Source organism: Nycticebus coucang, chromosome 19 (assembly GCF_027406575.1).
Source record: "Nycticebus coucang isolate mNycCou1 chromosome 19, mNycCou1.pri, whole genome shotgun sequence".
In the NCBI taxonomy this organism is placed as follows: domain Eukaryota; kingdom Metazoa; phylum Chordata; class Mammalia; order Primates; family Lorisidae; genus Nycticebus; species Nycticebus coucang.
In genome coordinates, this window is record NC_069798.1 from 59,115,276 (window position 1) to 59,137,864 (window position 22,589).

A 22,589-nucleotide genomic window follows, 5' to 3' on the forward strand; every position below is an offset into this window, starting at 1 on the left:
TATAGCACTGTGTTTCCTAACTTAAATGCGTAGATAAAACACGTGCAAGTTTTGTTAAAATGCACATTCTGATTCAGCAGGCCTGGGCTGGGGCCTGAGGTGCTTCATTCGTATCAAGGTCTCAGGTGATACTGCAGTGCCAGTTTGGATCACACTTTGAGTAGCAAGAGCCGTAGAATATTTATTTATTTCAGCGAGGACAAGAGTTTAATGCTTATAGTTCTCTTTTCTGCACATTTTCTCTATTCTAACATATATGTGAAAATGTATGTAGAACATTTTAATGTTTCTGAAATTGGAATCCATATTATATTTGGGTATATTTAACACAGTGTTTCTTTTGTTTTCCCCAAAGCAGATACTAAATTGGTGGATGCATTTAACAATTGGAATTGTCTTATAATTGCAAAAAAAGTCCGCTACAAAGAAAATCCACGAACTTCTACATGAGGTTTCAATTCATATAGTGTTATCGATCCATGGGACTAGGTATTTAAGACACTTTTTGTGGCACACCTCCTGGGTGTGCAGAACAACTACAACAGGGACTTTACCTAACAAATGCAAACATTGTAATGTAATCGTTTGTACCCTCTTATTAATCTGAAATTAAAACAAAAGCCAAAAAAAAAAAAAAAAGAGTGAGAGAAAAAGAATCCTTTTTTTAGAACAGTGTGACAATGCAATGGCTTCACTATAGACTTTAAGTACTTTGTGATTTTATGAACTGTATGTTTTTCAGGAGTTCATCAGCTGTACTAAGAGACCCTATGCTAAAGAATTGGAAACCGTAGACTTCAAAGATAAATTGGAAGAAACGAAAGGTCAGATCAACAACTCAATTAAGGATCTCACAGATGGCAAGTACCCTTCACTTGTTCTGCTATAGATCTCTAAGTAGACAGATACTACTTTCTATGTATCCTTGCTCCTAGCATTAAAGAAATGAACATCTGGAGGATTCCTGAATATTTTTGTACACAAGCTAGATTCTTGCCCTGTCAAGTCATGTCAACAACTTGATTTCTGGGCATTTTTTGCATCATCACTCCACTTGGCAGTAACTGATGGCGCTTCGGTTTTAGTCCTCCTGGCCTCGATCTCCCACCACTTGCCATATGCTCTAGTGGAGTCCCAGCTGTGCCTTTATCAAAGTATGACTTTGGGCATATCATAAAGCTGGTTTTAAAATTTGGAAACTGGACTTCATGATCCCCAACACCACTTCCAGCGCAAAAATTCTACAAATTTAATATGGAAAAAATGACATGGGGTCCTAGGCAAACTTCCATCCGTAGAAAAAAACAATAAATCTCAGAGGAAGCGTGTCCTCAGTGCCACAGCTCCCCCTGCTGGTCGCTGCTCTCACAGCACCTCCCCGTCCAGTCTCTAGCTCAGGGCTTCCCGAGGAGTCTCCCTTCTCCACACCTCCTCCCTCCGTTAAAATTCCCAGTGAGTCATCTTTCTTACTAGAAAGGAATTGGAACTAAGAGAATTTTGAGTTAATCAGTCACTATGTCCCCCTCCCCAAGGGATATATTTATATCTGTATAGGAAAGGGCTCACTGGGAAAAAGCACCTATTCATAACGGCGAGAAGCGCCTGGGCAATCACTGTCTTCTGCGGCGAGATGGAGATACACTTCCGGAGCAAGGGAGACTCACTTCCTGTGAGAATGACCAGCGCTGGCAACTGCGGTGCCCCGGAGCTGATTCAGGAGGAAAGGGGTTTCTTAGGGCGGTAACCGCAGGGTGAGGACATAGAAAACACTCTGGATTCACTCAGCATCTACAGTCAAATCCAAGCACAGCCATTTAGTAACTGTATTATATTATAACGGCATTGCAATTATATTTGCAAATGGAGCCTCAACTTACTGTAAAATGGGCCACATATGACGTGATCTAATTTTTACCTGGTTGCTGTGAGGATCAAATTAGGTAATATAAACCAACAGATGGTACCCGTAGATACACAAACGAGCACACACATATGCATACATATATATCATACATAAAAATATACTTCATTTGAAGTTTCTTTGGCTTCATATGTAAAGAAAAAGCTTTGGTATATGTAACATCAGGTTAAATACAATTTAAAAAATTAAAAGCAAAAAGCAGTACCTGTTTAAATTGCTGTGAAATAGGTTTGTTTTCAGAATTTCTAAATTGTATTTTCTCTCAAAGGGGCTTTTATTTCACCATCTTAATGCATTTATGGTCTTGACTGGGGAAGGTTATTTACTTATTTATTTTGAGACAGAGTCTCATAATGCAGCCCTCTGTAAAGTGCTTTGGCGTCACAGCTCACAGCAACCTCAAACTCCTGGGCTTAAGCGATTCTCTTGCCTCAGCCTCCCCAGTAGCTGGGACTACAGGCACCTGCCACAATGCCCGGCTATTTTTTTGTTGCAGTTGTTTAGCTGGCGGGGACCGAGTTGGAACACACCACTCTCAGTGTATGTGTCTGGCGCCATAACCACTGTGCTAAGTGCGCTAAGCCAAGCAGAAGGTAATTTAGTGAAAAGCCTTGTGAAGTTGAAGTTAGAAGCTCAGGATTTAAGCTGAAGCTCTATTACTTACTGGCTTCCATCCATCTTTGCTCTTCCAGTTTCTTCAGTGACACTGATAGAGCTTTAACACATCATTTAGCCTTGGAAAAACCAGCAAAATAATTTGTGTGGTTCAGCGCAAAAATGAAAATGCATAGTCCCTTATTTAAAAATTTAATAAGAATTTTAAGATGGTGATAGCTGAATATTAAGTCGAACATATGGCCCTTCATACAGAGGTCATGGAACTGTTGAAGTGGACCCTGCACATTGATGTGAAAATCAGAGATTAGGTAAATAAAAACCTTATGCAAAAAATTCAAATTCTGTTCAACTGTGAGAAGTTCTTTTTATTAAGATATTGTCACCCTTGAACTATTTTGGCTACTGGGGATTTGTGCTCTATAATGATTAGTTATCTTTGAGTCCCATAGTGATTTCAGGTGACATTGAGGCACACAGCCAGCCTGCAAGGAGTGCAGTTGGCAAAGTGGGTGGATAGCTATGGGGTGAAGGAGAGGGCCTTCAGACATACTTTCCAGCTGAGTGAACTAGGACAGCCACTTGGTCTTTCTAAGCCTCAGTCTATTAGTGTAAAATGGGGATAATAATCTTTGCCTTATAGGACTGTTGTGAAAAAACGAGATAATATATGAGAAAATGTTGAGCACAGGGCCAGATGTAAAGCAAATGATCATGCATTTTCATTCAAGAGCTCAGACTACGGAGTCAGAAAGCCCTGGATTTGAATCCTGAACCTACCTTTGCTTGTATGTCATCTTAGGCCAGTGACTTAACGTCACCAATGTGTCTCAGCTTTCTCATGTATAAAGTGGGGACCAATATGTATATATCAAATACGTTGCATACTGCCTGACACAGAATAGACATTTAAAAGTGGTAATTGTGCTTTTCTTCTTAGTTCTTGTCTTTTTTTTCTCTCCGCTCTCCTTCATTCTTCTTCCATGATCTCTTTGTTAAATCCAAGGTAGAAGAAAGGAAAAGAGTCCTTCTAAAATTAAATGGTCTTGGATACCAGACCTTAAGGGATAGGAGTCTAGAAAGTGGTAAATGGTGAAAAAATATGCCTGCAAATATCAGATGTGGTTTGGAATAATAACTCTGCTATTTGCGTTTTTCTAAAATCCTTGCAGGTCACTTTGAGAGTATTTTAGCTGACAACAGTGTGAATGACCAGACTAAAATCCTCGTGGTTAATGCTGCCTACTTTGTTGGAAAGTGGATGAAGAAATTTCCTGAATCAGAAACAAAAGAATGTCCTTTCAGAGTCAACAAGGTATATGAGGCAGCATGGGGTAATAAAAGGATCCAAATTAGAGATGTGAAAAATACTAGCAACAGAGGGGGCATAGGAGCTCATTCCAATGAGGGATCTGAAGGAAAAGGAGGTCCCTTTCCTGGGATGAACAGCTGGGTGGCAAGAGACAGAAAAAGAACTATAATCCAGAGACCCTTTTTCACTTCTTGAGCCTAAGGTTTTTTTTTTTTTTTTGTGGTTTTTTGGCCGGGGTTGGGTTTGAACCCGCCACCTCCGGCATACGGGACTGGCGCCCTACTCCTTGAGCCACAGGTGCCGCCCTCACTTCTTTCTAGAATGTCTTCAGAGGCCTGAGTGAAACTTTATAGAACTTACAACCCAGTGAGAAAAGCAAAATCATCAGGTAGAAAATAGCTACAAATATTTGGGAATTTTAGCAAGACAGGAAAAGAAGAGAGGAGAAAACAAACAATTCCAACCTTATCTGTGAGAGGCTTTTGGATTATCATGGAATCTTGACCATTTATAAGTCTTGTTCCTGATTGATTTACTTCTTCATGATCTCAATTTCTCACCTATGGATAGTGAAATAGCAGTTCTGGTATTTTAATTTATAATTTATAAGATGGTATGAGATACTTGTTCATTGTAAAAAAACAAAACTGGGAAGTAATTTTGGGGAAGAATCAGAAGCCTGTATTGCAGGCCAATCTCATTAATACTATTGAGGTAAATATGTTAAAAATAATTAATAGAAACAGGTAAAATATTTCTTTTGTAAACAAAACCAAAGAACTAGGACTGGATATTTGGCTCATTTCATTAGAGAACTGGAAAACCCAGGAATTGATACAATGAAGTGATGTGGTCTCATTTGATGGGATCGGACTTGTGTGAAGAATCTAGACTTAAAGCAATACTTCAGTTAGCACAATACTTGAAGGCAGATTATTTACCTTTTAGTTTCTCTGCATCAGTTTTAGTTTTCATGTTTCTCCCAGCACCTTGAGTACCTAGCATCAATCACTTTTGTTTTTGCCAAATATATTAATAGTAGCACCTTCTTAATGCTAAAAATCAGGAGGAAAAGCCCATCAAGATGCGATTTATACTTGGGTTAGCTGGCTTCCATTACTCTTTTATTTCCCTGGAGTTTTTAATTCATGCTCCCTTGCCTGACTGTGCTTTTCACAGTGAAATCTAACTTTTTACTTACCTAGATCTCCACTAGTCCATGGGCTTTTTAAGGGCAGGGACAATGCCTATGTCTCTTAGTGCCTGCAACTCCTGCCCATGGCTCTGACATAATAATACAAGCTCAGCAAATTTGCTGAGTGATTAATCAATTCCTGAGGGTCAGCAGATAAAAGCTGTTTAGCCTTTAGTGCTACCAGGGGTCCCTATGCAAAGTCTCATGGGCATTTTCACCCGAACAGAATAATAACAACTGTCATTGCTCCTTACTCAAAGTACCCAGAATGTTGGTGTGGGAGTGGGAAGCCAGGAAGTCCTCCTTTTTCCTTGTCCTGAGCTTAGCTTCCTGGTGGCAGTGGTCTCCTCAATGCTGACTGTAGGGACAGGACTGACCTTGTACACAAGAGGTGTGGCTGAGATTCTAGGGACACAACCTTAGACTCTTCAGACTTTGTGTTTTTCATGCACAGGTCTTTGAGTTTTGAGCATGGCTTTTATTCAGAGCTGACATGAAATGTGACTTTATACAGTTTCTGCTTTGAGTTGGGGAGGGATGTTGGCCCCAGCAGCCCTGATGGTGTTCATGCAGCCTTTCTTGCCATTTGATTGGTGGTTGGCTCTCTACCCTTGGCTGGGCTGGCAAAGGGTGCCTAACTGTTTAAATGAAACCTGAAACATGTTAATAGGGCCTCTTCTCAAGGCCCTACAGCCAGCTTGGAAGGAACATTATGAAAATGTTGCCCTAGTCACTGAGTAGATCATGGACTTTTGTGTCTTTGTAGTTTTCGCATTTAATAAGGTGCTAATGAGTATCTTTGAGAAGGGAGGAAGGATGTGGGCTTTTCTTTTATTCTTGTTACTAAATCATAAAGCTATGTTATATCAGATCCTGGAAACTCAGACTCTATGAATGGAATTAATAAGGATTGAAATGTCATTGATCTCTCAGTGTTTCATTTAATAAAGCAATAAAACGCTACTCAAGCATGTGTGGGGACACACCCTCCTTTTGCATGCAGATGTTATTACTTTTGTTGAATCCTTTCATTGGTTTTGTGAGCCCCTAAACTTTTTGAGTGGCATCACTAAACATTCTCTCATGTCCTGTGGTGTCTCCTTTAAGGGTTAGGTTAAATTAGTGAAGTTATATTATATTTATATTTAAGTTATAATAAGATACATCTTTAAGGTCAAAAGATATATATCAGAGTCAAAGCATTCTATAATAGACATACTTTTATCTGACAATGTGAATGTTACTTTTTTTGCATTATTATTATTGCTCAATATTTCATTGCAGCAATCATCTGATTTCTTTTTCAAATGTATTTATCTTTGTTCATTCTTTATAAGGTTTTTGTTTCTAGTCCTTATCTTAAACATTGTTATTGAATTTTAAGCCTTTTTAATTTTGTGAAGGCAAAAAGTGGAAACCAAATAAACACATGTACATGTATAGAGAAAATAAAAAAAGATATATATTTAGTATAGTATCTATTCTGACAAAACATATTTCCATGTATTTGTATATGTATGGTACTATATTTTCTACACTTGATTTTAGCCAAAAGGCTGAGAAGCAATGGTACTCTATTTTTTGGGATATATAGTCTTTATTTGGTCCTGGTTTCAGAAGATGTGTCTCGACTTGTGTTTCAGAAAATAAATTATTGTACCCATGTTCAGTACTAATAAGTAAAATTGATGATACTTTGTGGGAGCTACAACAGTAAGTTCAGAAACTGTTAGCAATCAAACTTGATGAGATTTCTAGACAAATTTCTTTAGGATGAATATATTTTTAGATAATAACTTCTTTGGGGGGAATAAATGTGGCTCAGCAAGAATTATCAGTTGATTTCAAAAGTGACATGTTTTTTTTACCATATTCTACTTCTGATGACACATAGAATTAAAATCTACAAGTATTTAACAACCAAATATTTAGTGAGCTGGGACATACCCAGAAAATAAGACATGATTCTGCTTTGATTATATTCTAGTGTTTTTTTTGGGGGGGAGGAGTGGAAAGACAATCACTTAAATAAATATTTCTAACTCTGGCAAGTGTTCAAATAGAGGTATGTAAAAAAGGTAAAACAAATAAGATTAAGGTTCAGATTACTGTTGGAAGATCCCAGATAAAAGTTTTCCTACAGTGTCCTCACAGGCCTGATATGAAGCTTGATATTTCCCCCCAAGGAGATTCAGTGAACAGGCAAAAATCTCATGGGAAGTATATATCAAGGTAATAAATTATGCACAATTTCTATCAGTCATTTACTTTTTTTTTCTTTTTTTGAGACAGAGTCTCACTCTGTCACTCTGGGTAGAGTGCTTTGGTGTCATAGCTCAGAGCAACCTCAAACTCTTGGGCTTGAGCAATCCTCTTGGCTCAGCAGCCTGAGTTGCTGGGACTACAGGCCCCCTGCCACTGTGCCTGGCTTAGTTTTTACTTCTTATATGAATGAATTTTCCTTTAGCCAATCAGTTACCTCTGGAGCAAAGACAAGAGGTGAGATAGTAATGGGGGCAGAGAGAAGGACAGGCCTGGGTGGCACCTGAAGGTGAGGACCTGGGCAGTAAGACCCTTTCATGGGTCTGTTGTAGGGTGTGAAGCTCAAAGGAACTTAGAAATAAATTTTTTAAACATTCTCTTTTTTTAAATCATGAAAAGTTCCAAGCCTACAGAAAATTAAAGAGAATAATAAGACAAATTCCAATCTACCTGTCAGCCAACTTTGTAAACTTAATATTTTGCCTTATTTATTTCAGAGATCTGAAAGAAAAAGCATAATGACAGTTGCACTGCCTGGTTGGTGTTCTGCCACCTCATCCTAGCTCTCTTTCTTCCTCCCAAATAGTAACCATGATTCTGAATTTACCAGTTTTCTCATTCCACTGACAAAGATACTGAGGCCCAGAGAGGTCAAATGACATGTTCGGGGTCGCAGCATCTGTTTATGTCACATTTGAGACTAAAACTCAAGGTTCTTATTTCCAATCCTGAGTGTCTTCATCTGCCCAGGCAGATGAAGTACCAGTCCTGGGAGGGGTGGGTGATTCAAGCTAAAGACTAACAGAGAGGTCAAAACAAATACGGTGTGGTCTTGCTGTGTGCTGAGTTTAAAAAATTAGGTGTTCTGTTAGGAAGAGCCGTATAAATACACATGTGGATGTGCAGTAGAATTTATTTTCAAGTTAGCTCCCTCCGGAATAGTTTAAAGATCTCATAATTCTAGGCACCTATTAAGACTAACTTCGACTTTGCCCGTGTTTTCGGCCATACTGCCTTATTTTCAGTGTTTTATCTATGTAACATACAGGGTGTTCCAAAAGTCTCCATACTTAGGAAAATCACATATCAAAAGATATCTTGGCAAGTGTTCACCATGACCAGGAGAGAAGACTGTGTGTCTGGGTAGAAACAGTGGGCCAACATGTTGAGAGTATTTTCTAAAATTTTGTAAAGAATGTTTTTTAAATAAAGGAACATTTAATGACAATTTCTCATTTTTTCCCTAGGTATGGTGGCTTTTGAGACACCCTGTAGTATTGCATAGAGTTCCTGTAATGTATAACACACGGGATTATAAAGTGCATGAACTTTCTAAAAGAAATCATAAACTTTTCACAGGACAGTCTCTGAGGTTTTGGTTATATAGTACAGTTTGGATCCCAGTGGATGGATCATAAGCCATGACTGTTTGACACTGTAATAAGAACTAATTTGTATCTCTCTATATTATATATTGTATTGTAAATACACATTACATATGGTTGCATATATATGCGTATGTGTACGTATGTGTGTCTATGTGTATATGTATTTATGCTTGTGTAAAAGTAAGCAGTCCAAATCTTTCCTTTCACAGACAGACACCAAACCAGTACAAATGATGAATCTGGAGGCCACGTTCTGCATGGGCAACATTGACAGTATCAATGCTAAGATCATAGAAATCCCTTTCCAAAATAAGCATCTCAGCATGCTCATCCTACTACCCAAGGACGTGGAGGACGAGTCAACAGGCTTGGAGAAGGTAAGGAGGAGGCAGGTGTTTACACCAAGGTGCACCCACCCTCCCCCCCCATGGCAAGGTGATGCGTGGACAGAGATGCTTGTGGATGTGATAACTGGGTACAGCCCTGCCTGACTGCCACTGGCTCAGTGACCTCCAAGAGTTCCTGGGTCCTTCTGGGGCCTTTACTCCTTAGTATTAGAAACATCTAACATTTATTCAGCACTTACAAGGTATCAAGAACCAGCTAATTTGCCTGTGTGCACAATCTCATTTAACTCTTACGACAGTCCAATGAGTGGGAGGCATTTTCCATTTTTTATGTACCAATGATAGAATTGAGGCATAGAGGGGAGGAGTAGGTAACTAGTGCATGGTCTCATAACTCATCAACGGTATGCAGAATTAGGATTTGAGCCCAGGAAGGTTGGGGGCATGTTCCCAACTCTAGGCTGGAGCACCTCCCTCATCTTCTCAGCAGGTAGGCACCAAATTGCTATATACCGGCCAGTCCTCTATTGTGAGAGCAAAGGCTCTCCCACCCCCTCTTTCTTTGTTTTATTTATTTATTTTCGTTATTTTATTATTATTAAATCATAGCTGTATACATTAATGCGATCATGGGGCACGATACACTGGTTTTATGCACAGTTTGATGCATTTTTATCACAATGGTTGACAAAGCCTTCCTGGCATTTTCTTAGCTATTGTGTTAAGACAATTATATTCTACATTTACTGAGTTTCACATGTATCCTTGTAAGATGCACCACAGGTGTAACCCCACCAATGAAAGCCATAAATGAGTTTCATAGCAGGGCTGAGTACATTGCATACTTTTTCTTCCATTCTTGAGATACTTTACTAAGAAGAATATGTTCCAGCTCCATCCATGTAAACATGAAAGAGGTAAAGTTTCCATCTTTCTTTAAGGCTGCATAATATTCCATGGTGTACCTATACCACAGTTTATTAATCCATTCGTGGATTTATGGGCACCTGGGCTTTTTCCATGACTTAGCAATTATGAATTGGGCCGCAATAAACATTCTGGTACAAATATCTTTGTTATGATGTGATTTTTGGTCTTCTGGGTATATACCTAGTAGAGGAATTATAGGATTGAATGGCAGATCTATTTTTAGATATCTAAGTGTTCTCCACACATCTTTCCAAAAGGAATGTATTAATTTGCATTCTCACCAGCAGTGTAGAAGTGTTCCCTTTTTTCTACATCCATGCCAACATCTCTGGTCTTGGGATTTTGTGATATGGGCTAATCTTACTGGAGTTAGATGGTATCTCACGGTAGTTTTGATTTTCATTTCTTTGATTATTAAAGATGATGAGCATTTTTTCATATGTCTGTAGGCCATGCGCCTGTCTTCTTCAGAGAAGTTTCTCTTCAAGTCCCTTGCCCAGCCTGTGATGGGATCACTTGTTCTTTTCTTGCTTATATGTTTGAGTTCTCTGTGGATTCTGGTTATTAAACATTTGTCGGAGACACAACTTGCAAATATCTTCTCCCATTCTGAGGGTTGTCTGCTTGCTTTACTTACTGTGTTCTTGGCTGTGCAGAAGCTTTTTAGTTTGATCAGGTCCCAGTAGTGTATTTTTGAAGTTGCTTCAATTGCCCGGGGGGTCCTCCTCATAAAATGCTTGCCCAGACCGATTTCTTCAAGGGTTTTCCCTGCACTCTCTTCTAGTATTTTTATAGTTTCATGTCTTAAGTTTAAATCTTTAATCCAGTGAGAGTCTATCTTAGTTAATGGTGAAAGGTGTGGGTCCAGTTTCAGTCTTCTACAGGTTGCCAGCCAGTTCACCCAGCACCATTTGTTATATAGGGAATCTTTTCCCCACTGAATGTTTTTAATTGGCTTGTTAAAGATCAGATAACGGTAAGTAACTGGATTCATCTCTTGGTCCTCTATTCTGTTCCAGACATCTACTTCTCTGTTTTTGTGCCAGTACCATGCTGTTTTGATCACTATTGATTTATAGCATAGTCTGATGTCTGGTAGCATGATTCCTCTTGCTTTGTTTTTATTTCTGAGTAATGTCTTGGCTCTTTGAGGATTTTTCTGATTCCATATAAAATGAAGTATTATTTTTTCAAGATCTTTAAAGTATGACAGTGGAGCTTTAATAGGGATTGCATTAAAATTGTATATTGCTTTGGGTAGTATGGACATTTTAGCAATGTTGATTCTTCCCAGCCATGAGCATGGTATGTGTTTCCTGATCTGAGTGGAAATGATTTCAGTTTAACTCCATTCAATATTGGCTGTGGGTTTGCTGTAGATGGCCTCTATCAGTTTAAGAAATGTCCCTTCTATACCAATTTTCTTAAGTGTTCTGATTATGAAGGGATGCTGGATATTATCGAAAGCTTTTTCTGCATCAATTGAGAGAATCATATGGTCTTTGTTTTTTAATTTGTTTATGTGCTGGATTATACTTATAGATTATTTACATATATTAAACCAGCCTTGAGACCCTGGGATAAAAGCGACTTGGTCACGGTGTATAATTTGTTATGTTGCTGGATTCTGTTTGTTAGGATTTGTTGAATATTTTTGCATCTATATTCATTAGTGATATTGGTCTATAATTTTCTTTTCTTGTTGGGTCTTTTCCTGGTTTGGGGATCAGGGTGATATTTGCTTCATAGAACGTGTTGGGAAGTCTTCCTTCTTTTTCTACATTTGGAACAAGTTGAGTAATATAGGTACTAGTTCCTCTTTAAAGGTTTGGTAGAATTCTTATGTGAAGCTGTCTGGTCCCGGGCTTTTCTTTTTAGGGAGATCTTGTATGGTTGATGCTATTTCAGAACTTGATATTGGCCTGTTCAACATTTCCACTTAATTCTGGTTAAGTCTGGGAGGGTGACATGCTTCCAAGTATTGGTCAATTTCCTTCAGATTTTCATATTTCTGAGAATAAATTTTCTTGTAATATTCATTAAGGATTTTTTGACTTTCTGAGGAGTCTGTTTTTATTTCATCTTTGTCATTTCTGTTGATGAAATTAGAGATTTTACTCTTTTTTTCCTGGTTAGGTTAGCCAAAGGTTTATCTATTTTATTGACCTTTTCTAAAAAACCATCTTTTTGGTTTATTGATCTGTTGTCTAATTCTTTTGTTTTCAAATTCATTTAATTCTGCTCTAATTTTGATTATTTCTTTTCTTCTACTGAGTTTGGGGTTGGAATGTTCTTCCTTTTCCAGTTGCAAGAGATGTCCCATTAAGTTGTTAACTTCCTCTCTTTCCGTTCTCTTGGGGAAGGCTTGCAGTGCTATAAATTTCCCTCTTAGGGCTGCCTTTGCAGTATCCCAGAGGTTCTGATAATTCGTGTCTTCATTGTCATTTTATTCCAAAAATTTGGCGATTTCCTTGTTAATCTCATCTCTGACCTAGCTATCATTCAGCGTAAGGTTATTTAACTTCCATGTTTTTGTATGAGCATGCAGATTCCTGTTGTTACTGAGTTCAACTTTTATTCCATGGTGTTCTGAGAGGATGCAAAGAATAATTTCTATTCCTTTAAATTTACTGAGGTTAGACTTGTGACCTAAGATGTGATTGATTTTGGAGTATGTTCCATGGGCTGATGAGAAGTACATGTATTTAGTTTTGTTGGAATTAAATGTTCTGTAGATGTCGTCTGAATCCGAATGTTGTATGGTTCGGTTTAAATCTAAAATTTCTTTGCTCAGATTCTTATTGGAGGGTCAATCCAACACTGCCAAAGGAGTGCTGAAATCTCCAACTATGATGGAGCTGGAAGAAATCAAATCGCTCATGTCTGTTAGAGTTTCTCTTATAAATTGAGGCGCATTCTGGTTGGGTGCATAAATTTTCATAATTGAAATCTCATCATATTGAGTATTACCCTTAAAAAATATGAAGTGACCATTCTTATCTTTCTTTACTATTATTGGTTTAAAGCCTATTATGTCTACAAATAGAATTGCAACACCTTCTTTTTTCTGATTACCATTTGCCTGAAATATGGACGACCATCCTTTCACCCTGAGTCTATATTTATTTTTTAAGATAAGATGTGACTCTTGTATGCAGCAAATATCTGGCCTGAGTTTTTGTACCCAGTCAGCTAACCTGTGCCTCTTTAGAGGACAGTTTAAGCCGTTCACATTAATGGAGAATATTGATAAGTCTGGTAAAATTTTGGGTATCAAATTTTTTTAAAGTCCAGTGGACATTTTTGATCCTTTCGCCATTGTGGAAGTTGGAGTTTGATCAAAAGTTTCTGAATGAGTTTACTTTTGTGATAGAGGATTAGGCTGGTCATTATGGAGGATAGGTCTTAGAATATCCTGAAGAGCTGGTTTGATTATGGCAAATTTCTTCCACATATGAATGTCATTAAATTATTTAATTTCTCCATCATAAATGAAACTCATTTTAGCTGGATACAGGATCCAAGGTTGAAAGTTATTTTGTTTTAGGAGATTAAAAGTCGATGAGCACCCTCTTCTGGCTTGAAAAGTTTCAGCAGAGAGATCTGTAGTCATTCTAATATTCTTCCCTTTGTAGGTGATGGAGTTCTTGCATGTGGCTGCTTTCAGAATTTTCTCCTTCATATTAGCACTAGTGAAGTTAATTATGATATGCCTGGTGGATGTATTATTTGGATTGAGTCGTGCTGGGGTTCTGAAATTGTCTGCTATCTGAATTTCAGTATCTCTTGGCATGTCTGGAAAGTTCTCTTTCATAATTTCATGGAGAAGGGCCTCTGTGCCTTGTGAGGCCACTTCATCACTTTTGGGAATTCCAATGAGGTGGATATTTGCCTTCTTTGAATTATTCCAGAGCTCTCTGAGAGAATGATCCATTTTTGCCCTCCATTTCTCTTCCTCTTTGAGAGTTTGCGAGTGTTCAAAGGCTTTGTCTTCAATGTCAGAAATCCTTTCTTCTGCCTGCTCCAGTCTGTTACTTTGGGATTCTACTGTATTTTTTCAGATCTTTGAGGGCTGCAAATTCTTGCTTCAGTGCATCAAAATCTTTGGTGGTTTTGTCTTTAAATTCATTAAATTCTTGAGACAACTTTTGAATTTCTCCTCGAATTTCTAATTCTGACTTGAATTGCTCTTCTAAGTTCTAATTCCAAATTTTCTTTCATTCTATTAATGTTGTTTGCAATCCAAATTCTGAAATCGATTTCTGACATCTCGGTCAGCTGTTTATGGATGGGATCCTCAGTTACATCTGCCATATCTTTCCTTGCGGGGGGTGGGGGTTGATCTATTCTGATTATTCATGTTAACAGAGTTTTTCTGCTGATTCTGCACCATGATTACTTTACACCATTTGACTTTTCCCCTGGAGCTTTGTAGAGGATCCGTACAGTGTTATTGCCTGAGAAACTGGGGACCTATTTGGTGTGGTGGGGCTAAGTCGTTCTGTCTTGATTTCTGCTGGTCTCTGTTCGACCCTAGTGAAACAGTTACTCTGGGTTGAAGTCTCAGCTGTGGAGAAATACCAGCAATTATGCCACCCCGCCCCCCACAGGCTTGGAAAAGGAAAATCAAATGTTCCTACAGCCACACACCCAGGGCACCACTTGAATAGTCCTTAGGCTATTGGCTCAGTTAAAAAGGTCTAAATCAATGGTCTCAGTCAGCACCTGTCCAGGTGGGAGAGTTTCAAAGGTCTCTGGCAACTGGATCGGAGGGGTCTGGTGACAACTCAGATATGACTTGCTCCGGTGCTCCGTGAAGTCAGGAGGGCCCACCCAGCAATTAGATTAGTCTGGGAAGGTTGATACCTCCTTCCCCACCTTGCACCTCTGTCACACCCAGTCACTGATAGCCATGTAGGGCTGTGACCCAGTTGTCTCCAGTGAGCAGATACTTCAGAGGTTTGCACCTGACTGAATCACAAGGAAATCTGTATCTGTTCAGCCAGGCTGCTGCTCTCTGCCTCTATCCAGTAGGGGGAAGTGAGGCCTGACAACCTCAGGTGCTTGATGGAGGCTGGGGAGTATTCACTCAGTTCCAGCTCTGCCTCTGATTGATGTTACTGGCAGAACAGAACAACTTTGTGGGAGTCTGTTTCTGTCCCTGCTTAATTCCTCTGTAGAAGAAGAGCTGATTTCAGTTCCCAAAACCTGTGCCTCAGGCCCTGTCTTTACTCCTGCAGGTTTGTATTTGCAGCACAGTTAGTTGTCAGCTCTAGCCTCCTGCCTTCCTTTGTCTATAGGCTGATGATCCCTTGAGGACCAGGTGCGTCTTAGGCTCAGTAAAGCAGTCCTCTGGGTCAGCCCCACCCTGAGAATTTCCCGGCTCTGTGACTGCGTTTTCTAGACTGTACCCAGGCTGATACCAACCTCAGGCAAATCCTTTACTCACGGAGCCTGTGTTTCAGTCCCAGGTCTGTTCCACGGTGGTTGCCATCTGAGAAGATGCCCAGTATTCCCTGGTTGCCCAGGGAGACAGGGTGTGTGGCTTCAGGATATCCGGGGGTGGGCCTTATTGTTGTCAAAAACGGCTGCTGCTCTGCACCTCGGGGCACTGCCATTCCAGCGTGATTCCCTCTCAGCTGTTTTTTGTCTCTTCACTCCTGTGCCGCAGAATCAGCACTGACCAGCTGCAGTCCAGGCCCTGTCCACACCCCTCAAGAAATCACCCAAGAATCTGGACTCCTGAGGGACAGGCCTCCAGACCTCAATTGAGAGTGGAGGGGAGTGCTGGGGTCTCAGAATTGCATGTCAAAACACCAAACTCATTGAGACCAAATGAGCAAATAAACAGATAAAAAGGCTACCAGACACACAAGCCCATAGATGCACAAACAATCAGAAACACATAGACATACAGATAACAACAATGACAACAACAATGAAAAACAACTACAATAAAAATGATAATTGTAAAATAATTGACAAAAAGGTAAAAATCATACAAACAAAACAAACAAACAAAAAAACCTCTAAAAATCGGATGTAAGCACTCTCAGAAATGTAAGGATGGAAGAAGAGGAAGAGAGAAGGAAGAGAAAAAAAAAGTAGTGTTCATAAAAATGTTAAAAAAGAAGAAAGAAAAAATGAAAAATACAAAAAATAAAAAAAAGTATATATAAAAAATATAATAAAAATTAACAATAGCTCCTCCAAGAAAATAGTGGGGAATGAAAAAAAGGCAACAACCACAAAAGTCCTATTCTTGTATATATGTAGAAATATACATGCATATGTATGATTGTAGGGATCGACTTTCATAGGAATATAGTTATAATGCAATATACTTTCTGGACACCAGGTGGCACTGTAGGAGTAGTTCCCAGGCTTATATGTGATTCACAGTTTATACTGTTACCACAGTAACCACCCTATCTGGCTGGTCACCATTTTGGAGTTTCTGTAAAAGTTTATTATCTAATTGTTGCGTAACCTCAGCTGCTCTGTTCCAAACAGCACTCCTATCTGACCTCCCAACTCAGTGCAAGAGTCCATGCTTTACAAATCTTTCCACTCTGCTCCCACATTCTCCTGAAGACTGGTGACTGCAATCAGCTGTGGGGGAGGGTGCTGGCTGCTACCGGCTCCCGGGGCTGTTGCTGGCCTCTGCTGCTGCCACCGGCCTCGTGGCTGCAGTGCACAGAAACCTTATCCTCTGTTTTTGTGGCTCAGAGTCTCACTTGAATCTAGACTTTTGAGTCCAGCCACCTGCCATTTCACTGCACAGCCTGAACTGCCAGCCCGCTCCAATATTCCTCACCAGGAATGGTCTGGTCTATTTAATCACTCCTGTTGTTCTGAGGGAAGGTTTCTGCCATTTTGGATAATTCAAAATGTCTGTTTCCCGGGTGGGATCCCTTCCCTTCAATTTTCTATCGGGTTGCTTAGCACCTTGTGGTTCTGACTGGCTCCACTTTAGGGTGCCACACTCAGGTCAGGAATAAATTTTCATCAATTGGGTTTTGCTAGGAGTTGCAGACTTCTGTCCTCCATGAGGGAGGGGCCTGCTAGCCAGCATGGCCAAGCAGGGAAAATCTCTACAACAGAGTCCGTGGTTTTAAATTACACCTCATATACAGCAATCCGCCAATTTGCTGAGCATCTCCAGCTGTCTGTCCATACCAATAATCCACGTGGGGAAAGAGTCCAGACCCCTCTTTCTCTCACCTGATGACTTGGGAGAGATGGGTTACATGTCCGTCCCATCCGCCATCATGCTCCGCCTCCTTATTTATTTTTTATTTTATTTATATTTTGAAGACAGAGCTCACTTTGTCACCCTTGGTAGAGTGCCATGGCGTCATAGCTCACAGCAACCTCGAACTCTTGGGCTCAAGCGATTTTCTTGCCTCAGCCTCCCGACAAGCTGAGACTATGGCTCCCACCATAATGCCCAGCTAATTTTAGAGATGAGGTCTTGCTCTGGCTCAGGCTGGTCTCAAACCTGTGAGCTCAGGCAATCCACCCACCTTGGCCTCCCAGAGTGCTAGGATTACAGGCGTGAGCCACCGCTCCTGGCCTTTCTTCGTTTTTAAATTAGTAGGCTTGCTGTAATTTTTAGACCAGTTTCAGGCTTACATAAAAATGAGCAGAAAGTAGGGAGAGTTCCCACATACTCCCTCTTCCCCCCCAATCCTACAGTTCCTCCTATTTATTAGCATCTTGCATTAGTGAGGTACTTTTGTTACAATTGTTACGTTATTATTAACTCAAGTCCATAGTCTACATTAAGTTTTACTGTCCTTGTACATTTGTGGGAGTCTTAATATATACACACAGATATGAGATTTTATTCTTCAAATTTTTATGTTACACAGATTATATTATTATACTATACTTTATAATATGTAGTATATGTAAGTATTTTATATTGTAACATTATTATATTTATATTTATACAGACTATTAAGGCATAAGGTTTAAAGAAAAGTAGTGGTTTGATCTGCTGGTGAATGGAGTTTTGGCATTCCCTCTGCTGCCTTCCCAGGCCAGCTGCCTGGGGCTCTCCAGCAGGTGCCCTCCCTGGCTTCCCTTCTTGCTCCCTACACCTGGGCCTTAGCCCTTTGCCAGGAAGGAAGATGAGGCTCTCTGAAGGGCCAGGGATCACTTGCTGGTTTTCCAGTCTGCCCTCAGTTACTTGTTGACTTTCCAGGGGACAGTCTGACCTTGTCCCCGTCTTAACTTTAGTTGTCATTCTGTTTTATCCATCACTTCATTAACTGAATTTCTGTCCTTATCCCTTCCCTGGCTTTTGTTCTCTCTCTTTTTTAACTTGGTCTCATGCCTTAATCTATCAGCCACTATTAAGCTGTTTTGGATTTTCCCTTACTTACTAAAATACCCTTAAATGAGTGCCAGCTTTTTTTCTTTTTACAGTATAGAACTACAGAAAATGATCTTTTGAATTTCAGAAAGGAATATTTAAGAATACATATTGTATCAGTTTGTTGGGGCTGCCATAAGAAAGTGCCATGAATTGAGTGGCTGAAACAGCAGAAATTTATCTTCTCTCACTTATGGAGGCTGCAAAGCCAAGATCAGGGTGTCAGCAGGGCTGGTCCCCTTTGAGGGCCATGAGGGGGAATCTCCCCTGACTTCTGGAGGTTGCTGGTACTCTTTGGGGTTCCCAGGCCTGTAAATGCTCCCCTTGATCTCTGCCTGGGTCCTCATGTGCCTTTCTCCCTGTGTGCATGTCTGGCTGTGTCCACATCCCTCTTTCTCCAAGGACACCAGGAATATTGGGTTAGGGCCCATCCTAAGGATCTCTGATGATCTTCACTAATTACATCTGCAATGATCCTATTTCCAAAACAATGTCACATTGTGAGGCACCTCACTTAGGACTTCAACATATGGCTTGAGTGGCACGGTTCAACCCATAACATGTATGCAACAGAAGGAAAATACTTGTTTCCTTTTATGTAGTCTTTTTGAGTTATGAATGTATTTTTCTCCTCCTCCCCCTTGTGGGTGGTAAATTGAAATAGGGAATATGTGTACCTATTGGTTCAAAGACTAGGGTGACTTATAACAATCTTTTTATCCTAATAATTTGTCCAAAACTTTAAACAATACCCACTGAAAAGTAATCATAATAGAATAGCAAGAGCGTACAAAGGTTCCCTCCCTTTCAAAAAAAAAAAAATACTAAGAAGAAAGGAAACAGCCCAGCTTTTGACCTTGCTATGTCCCTGATTTTTGTAGGTTTCACATGAGTAATGCTGGGGTACTATTGCTCCAAGAAAATAAAAGTCAAGGTGCTATCGTTCTCAGTTGTACATGTGTTTCTCCTCTAACTAGTGAGAAGATTGTGAGGACAAGGAGAAATCTGAAATTTGCTTGATGAAGAATTTTATGACTCAGTGATTTTATGCTTCATTACATATATTTCATTTTTTAAACCAGCCAAAATATACGCATTTGCCACCTATGATCTTAAAGAATGGCTCAGAGAGTTCAAGTTCCCATTTTAAAAAAAGAGTAACTGTAGCTTTAATTTATCAAATTTGATGCCATACCTAGTACATAAATATTTTGGATTTCCTCATAGAGAAATTGGAATAAGCATTCAAGAGTATGTATAAAAACTTTTCTAAATAGGTGGTGCCTGTGGGCACCGGCCCCATATGCCGGAGGTGGCGGGTTCAAACCCAGCCCTGGCCAAAAACTGCCAAAAAAAAAAAAAAAAAAAAAGACCTTTCTAATTTTATGTTTTTCTGACTATTGTGTATACAACATCATAATCCATACATTTGTTTCTCTAAAGCTACTCTATAACTTAAGACAAAATAAAACAAAACTCCTGCCCTCATAAATTTCAGTGCAAAGGGAGCATTGATGTAGGGTGAAGGGAGGAGAAAAAAGCTGGGTAGTCCATCCAGACAGCTTCAAAACGAGGCTTCTTGTAAAATTTTATGCTTTTAGTCAAGCAAGATCTTTACCATTAGAAATAAGTAAAAATAATCTTTTTTCCTTTTTGTTCTTCAGATTGAAAAACAACTCAGCTCAGAGTCGCTGTTGCAGTGGACAAATCCCAGCACCATGGCCAACGCCAAAGTCAAACTCTCCATTCCAAAATTTAAGGTGGAAAAGAGTATTGATCCCAAGGCTAGTCTGGAAAACCTAGGGCTGAAAAATATCTTTAATGAAGCAACATCTGATTTCTCTGGAATGTCAGAGACCAAGGGAGTGGCCCTATCAAATGTTATTCACAGAGTGTGCTTAGAAATAACTGAAGATGGTGGGGATTCCATTGAGGTGCCAGGGTCACGCATCCTGCAGCACAAGGATGAGTTCAATGCTGACCACCCATTCATTTACATCATCAGGCACAACAAAACTCGGAATGTCGTGTTCTTTGGCAAATTCTGTTCTCCTTAAATAGCATAGTTCCAAATTAAGTCTCCCCCTCCCCCCGACTTTTCAGTGGATGTAAATTTCTATCCAGGGAATCCTTTTCTAAATATGATAGATTGTTAATGTTGCTGGATCGGGAAGTAACCAGTCTTATCATATGTAGCCCTCATGCTAACAGGCTCACCTTTTCCAATTCTTCTTCTTTTTTCCTCCATAGAAGACAATGTCAGACGCTTTTAATGGAAAGGAATCACCTTAGAGGAAAAATATTTATTCATTATTTGACAAACTGTCCAGGGTTGTCGGCAGAAATATTATCTTCCACAAAGAAAATTCCCAGAAGGAGGATCTGGAGGATTTTTTTTTTTTTAAGACAGAGTCTTACTATGTCACCCTTGGTAAAGGATCTTATTCTGAGAGCTATGTCCTCTTTCCATGGCATATAGAATGTTCTAGATGTCCTTATTTTCCTGAAAGACTAAAGAAACTGTGGTGATAGGACCCATAAAATTTCACTGGCTCTCAGCAAAGTTGGGCACATGCTTAGGAGGCCTTATGTTTCTAGGAGGCAGATGTTTTTTCAAAGTCCAAATTTTTAGAATTTTAGAAAGGATGTTGCACATTCTATATGTTTTGGAACTCCACTGACAGAGTCTGAGACCTTACAAATTAACATATATATATCTGCAACAAATGTAGAATATTTACACAGAATAGATAGTCTCTAAGTATCCTACAAGTGGTCAAATTTTGCTGGGAAATAATTATGCTACCAGGTTGTGAAAATATACTGTTTACAGAACTTTTTAGATTGTGGAATGTTAGGTAAGGAATTAAAGACCTCTAGTAGCTAAAGTGCAAGACCCCAAGGGGAAAGTCACATCTTCCTGAAAAATTGACTTTCTCTTTTGATGGGTGTCTACCTGGTCATTTGGTCGGTGCTAGACGGGTAGCAGGGGTTTCTAACTGTCTCACAAGGTTTTGAATCTTGGACATCAGGGATTGAAATGCACAGGGGCTCTCAAAATAGCCAATAAAATAATTTTGTGAATGTTGAAGGAACTTGTCTCTTTGTCTAATGTGGTGGTGGGAAAAGGAAAAGAACCAAATACCTACAGGAATTACCAGTGAAGCCATTAAACAGCTCACTCTGCCTTGCCACATTTTTTTTCAAAGTCTATGTGTTTAGTTACTTTTGATAGCAAGTTGGTAACTTACATTAATAGTGATTTGTAAAGCTGGTTTAATAAGCTACCCATGTTGCAGGTTCATGTATTAATTCACTACCTAAAGGATGTATTTAATGAAAATTTGGGACATTCCTTCCCCCATCTCTTCTGTGCCATTCATTATAAATAGATTTTTTCTTGTTCCAGGATTCCATATTGAATTTTTCCTATGCTATTCACAGTAAAATACTAATTAATTACATGCCTTGTTTTTCTCCATGAAGTTAGATTTACTATTTTGAAATAGAACCAACTCATTCATTTACAAAAGCATCCCATTATGTCAATGTTTTGGGGGGGGACTGATGTAGACTATAAAGGAGTAAGAATCGTTATTGTCCCCCGCTTTACTTTCTTCCTGGCCCTCAGCTCTCCTTTTCCCTCCCATCCCTCTTTCATCCTGGGAGGAAAGGACCAGGGCAGTGCTGGGTTGACTTTCAGCCACCTGACAGTGTGTGATGAAGGCCGAGGCCTTCCGGGAGGGCATGGGGTATTCACCAGGCCGTTACACTCTAGGCCCACCCTCAAAAACGTAATGGTAGGGGGCGGCGCCTGTGGCTCAGTCGGTAAGGCGCCAGCCCCATATACTGAGGGTGGCGCGTTCAAACCCGGCCCCGGCCAAACTGCAACCAAAAAATAGCCAGGCGTTGTGGCAGGCGCCTGTAGTCCCAGCTACTTGGGAGGCTGAGGCAAGAGAATCGCTTAAGCCCAGGAGTTGGAGGTTGCTGTGAGCTGTGTGAGGCCACGGCACTCTACCGAGGGCTATAAAGTGAAACTCTGTCTCTACAAAAAAAAAATGTAATGGTAGGAAGTAAGCTATTTATGTTTAAAATATTGTCTTTTCTTATTAAGTGCATTTTGAGATTGAGTCCAGAGCTAGACCTCCCAACCTCTGCACAGGATGCCGCTGTCTTCCATGTGGCAGTAAGCCCCGACAAACGGAGGCTGAATGCCCCAGTGGGCTCTATTCATTCCTT

The 22,589-nt window shown here is 39.8% G+C and overlaps 1 protein-coding gene across 1 annotated transcript in view; it reads left to right on the plus strand.

Moving 5' to 3' along the window:
• The window catches only part of SERPINB5 (serpin family B member 5), a 33,032-nt gene extending 11,591 nt beyond the window's left edge, over window positions 1–21,441 (plus strand). Inside the window, exons 4-7 of the mRNA XM_053571821.1 lie at window positions 743–860; window positions 3,709–3,851; window positions 8,903–9,070; window positions 20,015–21,441. Coding sequence (XP_053427796.1) covers window positions 743–860; window positions 3,709–3,851; window positions 8,903–9,070; window positions 20,015–20,407 — 822 coding nt within the window. The 3' untranslated portion in view covers window positions 20,408–21,441. The remainder of the gene's footprint in view (window positions 1–742; window positions 861–3,708; window positions 3,852–8,902; window positions 9,071–20,014) is intronic.
• The last annotated feature ends 1,148 nt before the right edge of the window (window positions 21,442–22,589 follow it).